The 12,635-nt window shown below is 47.2% G+C and overlaps 1 protein-coding gene across 1 annotated transcript in view; it reads right to left on the bottom strand.

The window, feature by feature from the left end:
* Positions 1–12,635, bottom strand: part of SORCS3 (sortilin related VPS10 domain containing receptor 3) — an 818,830-nt gene that overhangs the window by 198,118 nt on the left and 608,077 nt on the right. Inside the window, exons 8-9 of the mRNA XM_054984254.1 lie at positions 11,184–11,273; positions 9,320–9,499 (exon numbers count right to left, since the gene is read on the bottom strand). Coding sequence (XP_054840229.1) covers positions 9,320–9,499; positions 11,184–11,273 — 270 coding nt within the window. The remainder of the gene's footprint in view (positions 1–9,319; positions 9,500–11,183; positions 11,274–12,635) is intronic.

Genomic DNA, 12,635 nt, shown 5'->3' with positions numbered 1-12,635 from the left:
ATATATGGAGTGGCTGGAAGGGCGGAGCAGGAGCCGTTTGTGGCTGCTCTGCCCTTCCCAGCCTCAGTTGGGTTTGTCGCTCGGACTGGAGAGGACGTGCTCCAGCCGAGCTTCCCAACAGGCCGGGCCAAGCGGGAGCACGGCGGTCGCGCTGTTCCGGGGTGGCGGGAGCGGTCCGACGGCAGCGATCTCGGAGCTCCTGGCTGCCTGGCGTTCGGAGGAGCGGTTTGCGCGGGCCGGGCTGTGGCCCTGTGGGCGTCGCGCGGTCGGGTCTTTTTCCCGGCTGCTTCCCCTGGGGCGGGTTGCCAACCCCGGGGGGGGGAAAGGGCGACGTGCCGCGTGACTGGGCTGCGGCGGCTGCAGCGGGCTCCCGGGTGTCTGTGCCGGGTGGTTGGGTTGCCAACTGCCGCAGCGGGGCCTAATTTCGTCCACCGCCGGCTTTGACTGGGCAGCGCTTGAGGTGGCTGGCCGTAGTTGGGCCTTTTGCCGGTGCCGCCCCCCCCTTTTTTGCTGGGTGTTCCCCCCTTTCATATTCAGGGTTTGGGCCCTGGCATTTAATTGGGGTGGTTTGCTGCTGCAATTAGGTGGCGGCCATTTTGTGTGCGGCCTGGGGTTTGAGTTCCCGGTGGCCATTTTGTGGTGGTGGCCATTTTTGAATCGGGCTGTGTTGCCTATTGGGCGGATCGCAATTAACCCTGGTCTGTGACTGCATTGACAGTGCCTTTGTGTGCTTTTGGGGCATAGAGGCAGGTTACCCTATAGTTACTAACTTAAACAGTAATTAAAAAAAAAAAAGGAAAAGAAAGGGAGGCCCGAAAGGAAATAGGGAGAAGGCTTGTCTTTAATTAGGGATACAATGCCTCCCAAAAAGGGCAAGGGTTTATCCAAAGGGAAACAGCCTGCTAAGAAGGCTCCTAATAAGCGGCCACCCCCCCAGGTATCCTCTTCAGACGACGAGGATGTGGGTGGGGTCAGTTGGATATTTTGAAACGTTTAGAGGCTTTGGAGCAAGCTAGAGGGGGCGGTGGTTCAGTACAGCATGCGACTTCTGCTACTAGGCCACTTCGTAGTGCTTCCAGGGATGCAGTCAATCGTAGCATCTTACGTCATTTGTCTGCCTTAGAAGGGGCTGCTGGATCCTCGATGGCTGGTGGCAGCGGTGGACGCGAGTCTGCTGTTACAGAATCCCAGGAGCCGGTGGTGGATCTGGAGTGTGATTGGCAGGACGACCCGCCTCCGGTGGCTGTGGCTGTTGACCCAGTGGATGTTCCTGGTAAGGATGCTGCACCACACTACGGATATCATTGGCCTTGGGGGCCTTGGGCACAAGGGGCCGCTGCAGGTGCGGCTGGAGCTCACCCAGAGCCTTCCCCTGCACAGTTGTCTGTTCATCCTCAGCAGGCGGTGACCCCCCCCTCATGGGGGAATGCCAGTATGGCCGCATATTTGGGCGCAATGGGTTGGCCTGGGTATCCTGCCACGCATTGGGGTTTTTATCCTTCTACTCCCTTGGCCTACGGACAGGTTCCTTTTAACGCAATGCCGTTTGGGGACACGGCCTGGCCCCTAGGGGACCATTTGACACAGTCCACACGGGACAAGATACTGCGGGGAGAGTATGTTGACATCTTTTCCCTTCTTTTTCGTGAATTGGAAAAGAAGGATAAAGATGACATGGATGAAAGGGATAAGGAGAGGCTTAAGAGGAGGAAGGTTGAGAAGATGTGGAACAATTGGCTTCCAGGCTTCCTAGTCTATGCTGGCGTGATTGCTAGGGCCCAGCCCGCTCGGGCTGCGTCCCTCTTTCAGTATTTAGATATTATTTTAAAGGGCTACACGGGCTTCTCAGGGGCTGCATGGATGCAGTATGATGAGGAGTTCCGGATGCGGGCAGCCATGCATCTGAGCTTGCCGTGGGATCGCATTCACCAGCAGCTCTGGTTGCAGGTAATGTCTCCGGCTAAGCCAAATTTGGGAGACCGGTCGGATAGCGGCCATGTGGTTCATCGCAGTTCCCAATCAACCGGTGCCCGCGTAGGAGCGGGGCAGCAGGTTCAACCCCGGCTGCTCTGCTGGGAATTTGCGTATAAGGGCACTTGTCTTAGAAAGCCCTGCCGTTACAAACACGAGTGTCCCTCTTGTGCGGGTCCACACTCCTACAATGCCTGTGGCAAGGCGCGACTGGGATGTAGTGGTAAAAGGCCTGGTGGAAGTGGTTCAGGGGGGCAACAGCCCCCTGGAAAAGGGCCCCAGCCCGGTAAGGCTGAGGGTCCTTGAGCGCCTGCTGCGAGCTTACCCTAAAAAAGATGATGCTGTTTATTTGTTTGAAGGTTTTCATGTTGGGTTTAGGATCCCAGTTCAGGGACCTAGGGCACCGTTTATGGCTGATAATCTACATTCGGTTCAGGGTATGGAGGACGTGGTTAGGCGGAAGATTGAGAAGGAATGTGCTGAAGGGAGGGTTCTTGGTCCATTTGTGGCTCCACCAACTCCCAACTTCAGGGTGTCCCCGTTAGGGGTGGTGCCAAAGAAGGCGGAGGGCGAATTCCGCCTTATTCACCACCTTTCCTACCCTAAGGGGGATTCGGTTAATGACGCTATTCCAGAACACTTGTGTTCTGTTAGGTATACCTCTTTTGACCAAGCAGTCAAGGTGGTACGTGGGTGTGGAGTGGGTGCGGAGATGGCGAAATGTGATATCAAGTCGGCATTTCGTCTTCTCCCTGTCCACCCCGGTGATTTTGAACTTTTAGGTTTTGCCTTTGAAGGCAAATATTACATGGACCGTGCCTTACCGATGGGCTGTTCTATTTCCTGCGCGGCCTTTGAGCGTTTCAGCTCCTTTTTGGAGTGGGAATTGAGGAGGCGTGCAGGTAGTCGTGACTCCGCCCATTATTTAGATGACTTCCTTTTTGTTGGGCGGGCGGGGTCATCTGAGTGTGCCAGGTTGCTGGACACTTTTCTTAGATTGGCTGAGGAGCTGGGGGTCCCTTTGGCTCATGAGAAGACCGAAGGGCCTTCCACTGTGCTCACCTTTTTGGGGATCGAGTTAGACACGGTCCAGCAATCCATGAGATTGCCGTTGAATAAGGTGGATGATCTTCGAGCTCGTCTGCAGGAGTTTAAGGTTAAGCGCAAGGCTTCCTTGATTGAGTTACAGCAGCTGGTGGGGCATCTCAATTTTGCCTGTAAGGCCATTGCTCCTGGTAGGGCCTTTTTACGTCGGCTATGTGACGCTATGGCCCCTTTGCGTGCACCCCATCATTGCTTGAGGGTGACGAGTGGCATGCGCGATGATCTGGATGTTTGGTCTGAATTTGTTGAAGGGTTTAATGGTGTGACACTTTGGCGAGAGGAGTTATTGCTTGAAGCCGAGTTGCAGGTTATGTCAGACGCCTCAGGGTCTACTGGCTTTGGCGTTTATTTTCGGAGGCACTGGTGTGCGGAGCAGTGGCCGCCTGATTGGTTGGCATCTGATTTAGTGAGGGACCTTACTTTTCTGGAGTTCTTTCCCATTCTGGTGGCTGTACACCTGTGGGGTGACGAGTTAGCCAACCACTCTGTCCACTTTTGGTGCGACAATCAGGCAGTGGTTCACGTGGTTAACTCCTTGACCTCCAGGTCCCCTAGGGTCATGAGTTCGGTTAGGTCCTTTACCTTGCAGTGTCTTCGGTGCAATATTTTGTTTAAAGCTAGACACGTTCCTGGAAGTAACAACGGAGTGGCAGACGCTTTGTCTCGCCAACAGATGGAGCGTTTCTGGCAGCTTGCACCAGCAGCCGACCCGCAGCCGGCTGTGATGCCCGCAGACCTATGGCGGCTTGGGAAGCCGAAGCCTGCCGGGCCATCCAGCTCGCCATCGCGCCTAGTACACGAAGAGCGTATTGGAGAGCGGTAGGCCAGTTGGAAGAGTTTCGACGTGAAGCTGGTATTGGTTGTATATGGCCCGTCCCCGTGGAGCATGTTATTTGGTTTTGTGTTAGACAGAAGGGCTGTGGGTTGGCTGTTAAGTCCATTCGGGGGCAGCTTGCGGCCTTAGCTTTTGTTAGTAAGGCTCGGGGATTGTCTGAGGCCACGGGCGATTTCCGGGTGCGAAAGATGCTCGAGGGTTGGTCCAGGGAGAATGGGGCTCGCGCGGATCCCCGCGTTCCCATCTCACCCTCTGTGTTGAAGGGCTTACGGGTTGCTTGGAAAGCTATTTGTGCCTCAGGATATGAGGTGCGGCTCTTTCATGCAGCTGCTTTAACTGCCTTTTTCGGGGCATTGAGGGTGAGTGAGCTTGTAGTGGCGTCCGCCAGGGATCGGTTTGGTCGTGCCCTTATGGCAGGTGATCTTCAGTTCGTTGGAGACGTCGTATCTTTGACTATTCGTAGGTCGAAAACGGACCAAAAGCAAAGAGGGGTAAGTGTGCGGTTGGGTTCTTGCACTGACCTTGAGTTGTGTCCGGTTAGGGCCTTGAGGAAATATTGGCGGGTGCGGGGGGATGGGCACGGTTGCCTTTTTCAGCACCAGGATGGTTCCCAACTGACCCGCTACCAGTTTTGGGCGGTGACAAAAAAGGCCTTGGCCAGGTTGGGCCTGCAAGGGGAGAGTTTTGGTACCCACTCTTTTAGAATCGGGGCTGCGTCAACGGCTGCGGCCATGGGGTACTCTGGTCAAGTTATTCAGAGGGTTGGCAGGTAGCGGTCTAATGCCTATCGTTCTTATGTGCGTCCCTTGTCCAAGTTCTAAGAGTTTTGATTGTTTTTGTTTCCTAGGTGTGTTTCGCAGGGGACGGTAGCGTATCCTGATATGTGGGCACAGCTACGTTTTTTGGGCGGCTCACCAAGCGCGAAGGACGCCTGTCGGGTCTCAGCTTGGGCTGAGTGAGCGGGCCGAAATTGAGTGGCGGGGCCGACGGGGCCTCCGGTGGTCTGGCTTGTTGCCAGTGTTGTTTGGTATGGGGAGTGGTGATCCACCTCACATACTAGTAGTTCATTTGGGTGCCAATGATTTGGGCCTTTTACAAGGCAAGGCTTTGTCTTCTCAGGCGCTGTCTGACATGCGCCTCATCGTCTCTCGGTGGCTGGGGGTGCTGATTATGTGGTCAGCAATGATTCCTCGGCGGGTTTGGAGGGAGGCAGAGTATCGCACTGCCATTGAGCGGGCGAGGATGAAAGCCAATAGAGCCATCCAAAAGGGTTTGAGGGAAGGGTTGGGCGTATATTTGCCCCACCCTCGGATCAGGGCCGAGTTCCCCGACCTCTACAGAGGTGATGGGGTGCATTTGTCCCAAGCGGGCAATGTGATTTTTCTAAATGATTTGCGGCAAGGGCTTGAGTTGGCCTTGGGCTATCAGTGGGGCGCCAGGGCCTAAGCAGAGGCTTGGCCTGGGCGTTGGCTGGTTTGAGTTGGAGTAGGGTGCGGGCCGGTGAGCACCCTTGGCGCTTCTCTATTGATGGGAAGAGGGGCCTGCCTAGAGGCTGGTACTGCTTTGACGGCTGCCAGATCCAGAGGCAGGCTGCCTTCGGGAACCCCAGCCTGCAAGTCCTTCCCTCACTGCTATACGGCTGAGGTGTTTAGGAGCTTAAAGGGGGGGTGACCAAATTGCCTGGCCGGCCGGGTCCGCTCCATCCATCGGATGGATCCCACCCGGGGCTTCGGGGCTCGCCCAGACAGGTCAAGGCGGTGGTCTAAGGGACCCCGTGGCTTGATCTGTACCGCTTTAGGTCCTTGCCGCTGTTTGGCTTGTTTATAGTTGTATTAAGTTAATAAAGTGGCCCTTAGATCCAGCACGGTGTCTGTCTATTTATTCCGACTGGGGGGGCAATGCGGCCCTTTCCTGGCGCACTGCAAAGCAGCTCAGCCAGGGGCCGTTGATTGCCGCTTCGGAGGATGGGAGACAGCACCTCCCCCACCTCCATATATGGAGTGGCTGGAAGGGCGGAGCACGAGCCGTTTGCGGCTGCTCTGCCCTTCCCAGCCTCAGTTGGGTTTGTTGCTCGGCCCACCCTCCTCTCCCTGTTTTGGTGTGGGATTAGCCGGCTGCAGTATTCTGAGCCAGGTAGGATTTTTTTCCACCTTTGTCTGTATTGGCTTTGGATGAAGGGGTTTTTTCGCCTACCTTGAACCAATTTTGGGTAGAGGTGATTGGCTAGGGTGAGGCCTGTTAGTTTTGCCTGGCTGGTTTGAGTTGGAGTAGGGTGCGGGCCGGTGAGCACCCTTGGCGCTTCTCTATTGCTTGGAAGAGGGGCCTGCCTAGAGGCTGGTACTGCTTTGACGGCTGCCAGATCCAGAGGCAGGCTGCCTTCGGGAACCCCAGCCTGCAAGTCCTTCCCTCACTGCTATACGGCTGAGGTGTTTAGGAGCTTAAAGGGGGGTGACCAAATTGCCTGGCCGGCCGGGTCCGCTCCATCCATCGGATGGATCCCACCCGGGGCTTCGGGGCTCGCCCAGACAGGTCAAGGCGGTGGTCTAAGGGACCCCGTGGCTTGATCTGTACCGCTTTAGGTCCTTGCCGCTGTTTGGCTTGTTTATAATTGTATTAAGTTAATAAAGTGGCCCTTAGATCCAGCACGGTGTCTGTCTATTTATTCCGACTGGGGGGGCAATGTGCTTCACTTTTATCACTAAATAAATATATACATCCAACCCTATTTTAGATTTGAATGGGTACATAAATCTCCTAGGTCCTTGAGTAAATATTGTGGCCAGTAATGCATTTCATGAGATGCATTTCTGTGGTAAGGAGTATTAGGTAACTCTTCTGATTGGGTGCATCGCGTAAAGTCGCTAGGTTTTGCCATCTCTGTTCTGCTGAGACATCCATTCAAGATGAGAAGACAAAGGAAGAAGAAGGAAACACCATCACAGAGATGGACATCTTGTTCTGCCGTGGGAAGGGTGAATTCATATGTTACATTCTAAACACTGAACAGACTGATCTCAGTCCAGATTCAGGTTCCAAAATGAGGTGGGTTCTAGTGCATCTCTCTATCTCCAAACATTTCCCTGATGAGGTATGAGCAGAAGCGTTTTGCATTGGTGTACTACAATACCGTCTCCTCACGACATACAGACATGTCCAGTATGGCTTAAAACATCAGGAGAAGGCTTCCAAACCTTTAGCAGAACCCAATGGATTCCAGTATGCACAAGTACAAATCTTCCACAAAATATTACAGTATGCAAATGTTTTCTTGCCTTTTAGATAAAAAAATTGGGAATAACAGTGCAATCGTAAACAGAATTACTCCAGTCTATGCCCATCAATGGGTTTAGACTGAAGTAACTCTGTTTAGAATTGCACTGTAAGAGACTTAAAACTAAGAACTGGGTGGGGTTTTTTTTTGTTTCTAGTTAGTCAGTCAAAACATCCAGCAAAGATGTGAATTAGGGGAAGGGGAGCTATCTATATATCTGCCTTTAGAATTTCTTTTCCTAAAGCCTATACCATCTTGACTTATTCTATAACACAAAAATATAATTTATACCACAATCACCTTGCTGAATTACTTATTAACTGCCTCTCCATCTCTCTGGCAGAGAAATGGAAAAGCATCTCACAAAAAAGTTTTTAAAAATTTAATTTCAGATATAAAAAGTGTTTCTTACAAAGGCTTCTGATACTGCCCAGTGAAGACAGAGACCTATTTTTTTAAAAAAATTCACATGGGAAGTGAGCACAAAATATCCTATCAAAAAACAAATTGCTTCTTAAGAATCCAGTAAGAAGCCTTTAATCTCATCTCCAGAGGAATTTCTCTGTAACAGCAGAACTCCTAAAACTATTGCTTTTTCCTTTTTTTGCATAAGAGTAACTTAACACCCTCATTCTCTCCCTCATTATTCATATGCATTCCTAATTTATGCTGCCTTTCTTCCCCTTGAAATCCTTTGGATGTTCCTCCCAAGAGAAAACCTCTATATTTGCCTTGAAACTTTACATTAGGTAAAACTGGAAACTTCATTCCTGATGACCAAGAGACTCCCTCAATAACTGAATATTTAAATATTTGGTTGAATGAAAATGCATTCTTCAATAGACAGCTTCAGTAATCTGAACCAAATCTGGAGCCTCATTATGGTCAGTTTGAGAGTCAGTTCCAACTACCTTTTGAAGTGCTCCTGGGAGCACATAGAAGTATTTATTCGTATAACCTTTCTAGGTAGAATTCCATGAATATGATCCAACCAGAATTGCAGATCACATTTATGGAATTAGGCCAGCAAAATAACCACATTTTTTACATTGGTAGGACAAAATCACTTTTAAACATTTATGGCTGGACTGCCAAATGGTTTCATCAGAATCAGGCCACCTGCTAGATTGAGGGATTTCATCATTTATTATTTGTGGTTTAAATAGTCCATGAAAATGCCACATAATTTTAATTGTATTCACATGATGGTCAATGTTTCTGAACAGATTTCAGCTGGAAACTGTGGGAAGGAGAGGGTTGAAGAGATTGTCTGGTCACTTATATACCCACAGCACACACGGGCACCAAGTTAAATAACTCTTATTCACTTTCATGAACACACACGTACCAATGGTCACCTGTTTTATTTCACACATGGCTCAGCAGCAGTAATTCCGTACACACACAAACACACATACACACCACTATATTGGTATATAGAGAAATACATTACCTACATTACCAGTTAATGGATGTCAGATAGCATTGCTGAGAAATAATTCTAATATTCCCAGATCTACTGCCAGTAATAGTTATCAGCATGCCATCTTAAACACATTTTAGGTGGCTCTTCATATTCTGATATGATTTCAGCTAATATATCACTCATTAGTGGAATTTATTTGGGTGGAGGGAAGTCTATGCTTTTATTCTACACCCTCAAAAATATCACCTATATTGACACATTGCAAAAATTCTTAATTGTGAGTTTATTTGATGGTTGTTGTGGGTTTTCCGGGCTGTATTGCCGTGGTCTTGGCATTGTAGTTCCTGACGTTTCGCCAGCAGCTGTGGCTGGCATCTTCAGAGGTGTAGCACCAAAAGACAGAGATCTCTCAGTGTCACAGTCTGTGACACTGAGAGATCTCTCTCTTTTGGTACTACACCTCTGAAGATGCCAGCCACAGCTGCTGGCGAAACGTCAGGAACTACAATGCCAAGACCACGGCAATACAGCCCGGAAAACCCACAACAACCATCGTTCTCCGGCCGTGAAAGCCTTCGACAATACATTGTGAGTTTATTTGTTTACTGAAAGAATGATAGCTGATGGACAGCAATGCTTCAAGTGCCTGTCAGTCCTACTGGAAAGTCGTATTTATCTTTACAAGAAGAAGGGTTGGTTGCCCCAAGCATACCTCATAAAGGTCAATAATAATATTCCCCTCTAGTCCTTGGCTGCGTTTAACATTTTCCAAGGCCAAGGTGAAGTAGATTCCACGGGAGTCAGAGGTGTAAAGGTTGTACGTGTCATTCTGATTCCATTCCTGAACAGCAGCAAACACCTGATTCTCATCAGTGCTGATAATGTGCATGTCCTGTTAAGGAAGATAAAAGGCTTATTACCCCCTGATCTTTATATTTCTTTGCCCTTTGGGACACAAAGCAATTATAATGACTTATGCCACAGCAAGGGAAGGACCATGAGTTATGGGTGATGTTAAACAATTTTCCATTAGGCCAAGCCAATAAATTACCATATTCAGTGCTTTACTTATTTGTATGTTTTTTTAATTTTAAAATGGCTGCAGGGTGGTTGATGGAGAAGAAGGACAGAGATTCCAAAGTCCTTGAAGGAGTTTCATCCTACTTCATTTTTTATTTATACATTTGCAAGTCAGTTTTATTGCTCCTGGAAGATTCACAGTCTCAGAGCCTAAAGGCCTCCTTCTCTCCAGAAGATACAGAAAGCACAGCTGTCAAGCTAGCCTTGCTCACATTGCCAAGACAGTGAGCTTGAGTCTTCAATAAAAGAAAAGAACCTCCAGCAATAAAAAGGAGCTGATGCTTCCATTCACTGTATCCAGCTTTTCACTGGTTACCAAATGAAGGAAGCTATCCTTGCTCCAGAGCATTCTCAGCTCTGTACCTTTTCCTAGCAGTTACCAGAACCAAATTTTCTCCCTCCTAGACAAGACTGCAGCTCTATTGTAAAAGAGGGATCATTCTCCTAGGCTTGGACTGAATCTGGGATCAGGAAACTTGAGCTGTTTGCCAAACAAATCAAGAAATAGCTTGGGTTTTCCCAAGTCCTATTCAGAACAGGTCTTCTGCCTCCCTACCAATGATGTGGTAGTGCTGCTGCTGGAAGCAGATTGCCTGCCTGCCAGACAGACAGCAGGTGAACTCTCTCCTTTCTAGCCATTCCTTCTTTTCTCACTTCTATAGTGCTTTAGAATCTGTTTTAGCAGGATTTGAAGTGTGCTTGGGGTGGACCCTGTAAAATGTAACTGTCACAATAACTGATATCTGAGGGAGGGGAAAAGGCCAGGAGGAAAAAAGTGAAAAGACTCTACCCAGCTGCTTCAGATGGATGGCCATTGTCCAGTGCCAGCAGAAAGCAAGTGGGGAGGGGGGAAAGGCCAAGAGGAAGGGAGATGCAGAAGTGCTTTTCTAGTTGACATATACAAGAAAGAAACTGAAGTTTTTCATGTGTTAAAGGTAAATATTATGAGCTTGCAGTTTGTATTTGGGGAACAGGCCTTTTGAACAAGATAATGACATTATTCTTGCCAATGTTAACTTTTACACTGTTCAGTCCTGCAATATACCAGTTATAAATGGTCTGGGACAATAGGCTGACCTCCTTCTCTGTACCAACTTGCCCAATCAGTTGAGATCACCTTTCACTTGGCTCGCCTGTGTTCAGAAGTCTGTGACAGAGAAAGAACCATTGCCCCCATTCACTGTTATTTCTGCATCAATAAATCAGCACACTTCATAATGCATGACATACAGTGTTCATATACATATTGTATAAATTCTGTGTTTAAAACTTACAGTATATGTGCTCAACACAAACAAATCTATAAAACCAACGGTGGAAAGCAGAGAACTGAAAGCAATGAAAAAATATAATTGAATACAAAAAGAAAGAAATAGGAAATATTTTCTGCTCCCTAGATTTGTATTACCTGTTGTGAACTACTTCACAGGAGGATTACATCCAAATTTTAAATATAATAAATAAACAAAGAGATATGCCTATAAGAGGCCATTTACCTTTGGTAATGAGTACTTGGGTAATTTTATCTGAGTGAAGGGCTCCCTTTTGTAGGACACATAATAATTTGCTCTTCCGCCAGAAGTCACCTGTAGAAATACAAAAAATAATGATATAATGAATGTCCATTTAACCATATGTCATTTTGTTACTCCCTGGAAAATTTGGAAGTTTTTTGTTTCTGAATAATAATTCAAGATCATTGTTCAAAGAAGCCTTGGAATCCTAAACTAGATAACATATTAATCGCATGTGATTCTGAACTTTATCTTTATCTCTGTTCCCCTTTGTGTACCACCACACTTCATTTTGGCATGAATTAAAAATTGAGTTTTGGAATCAGTATTAAAGAAAAGATAGGCTCATTTGTAACAAATCCAACTGGCTTCTAGAAGTCAACCCCCTTTCTTCAAGGTATTTCTAGACAGATTGCATTATAATTTGTTCTAACAATTTCCAGAGTATTGAAGTCAGGCTAACCTGGGGAACTATATTCTCGTTAGTTTTAATTCAGTACTTGGAAACCTGTTATAACAAATTATAAAGCAATCAATTTGTAACCACTTCTTGGAAATTGCTAGCAGCCAGCATGGATTTCTTAAAAACAAGACATGCCAAACCAATCCCATCTCTCCCTTCAAAAGTAACCATTTCACCAGACAAGAAAAACACAGTTGTCATAATCTACCTTTGCTTCACACTTTCAGAATAAATCAAGATTACAATTAGGATTCAATTATCTTGATAAACTGGAGGAGTATGTCTGCTAACACTAACATGATCTTCAGCCATGGCAAACACAAATATGAAAAAAGACTAAAATAAATTCCTCCAAAAAATTATCTTGGGAAGCCAAAGAATCAAGATCATAGAATATTTTAAAGAATAATACAATATGAACATCTGAAAGATTCATTTTAGATAGTGCACTGTGCTTCAGGAGTTGAAGAGCAACATCTGAATATAACTGAGTATATCCAAATAATATCCAAATAATGAGTTCATAAATTATGGAAAGTGACTTGAAATTGAAATATTAGCAAATAGCAAGTAAAGAATTAATGAAGCAGTTATTAAAACCAGAACTTATTATCTGTGAAACAAAGTATTTCTGAAACATCAACAGAAATAATTATGATTATTGCCACATACAGAATAAATACTTCCTTTAAAATGTATTTTCTAGATCTCAGAGGAAGTTATCTTCTCCTGTGAGGCAGATACGAATGTCCAGTGGAATTTCACCCATTTTTTCATGTATTATTTACACGGCCTAGCTTTAATTACATTAAAAAAACAAATGAGAAACTGTATTGTCGAAGGCTTTCACGGCCGGAGAACGATGGTTGTTGGGGGTTTTCCGGGCTGTATTGCCGTGGTCTTGGCATTGTAGTTCCTGACGTTTCGCCAGCAGCTGTGGCTGGCATCTTCAGAGGTGTAGCACCAAAAGA

Source organism: Eublepharis macularius, chromosome 6 (genome assembly GCF_028583425.1).
Source record: "Eublepharis macularius isolate TG4126 chromosome 6, MPM_Emac_v1.0, whole genome shotgun sequence".
NCBI classification, from domain to species: domain Eukaryota; kingdom Metazoa; phylum Chordata; class Lepidosauria; order Squamata; family Eublepharidae; genus Eublepharis; species Eublepharis macularius.
This window is presented reverse-complemented; position numbering and strand designations above follow the sequence as displayed.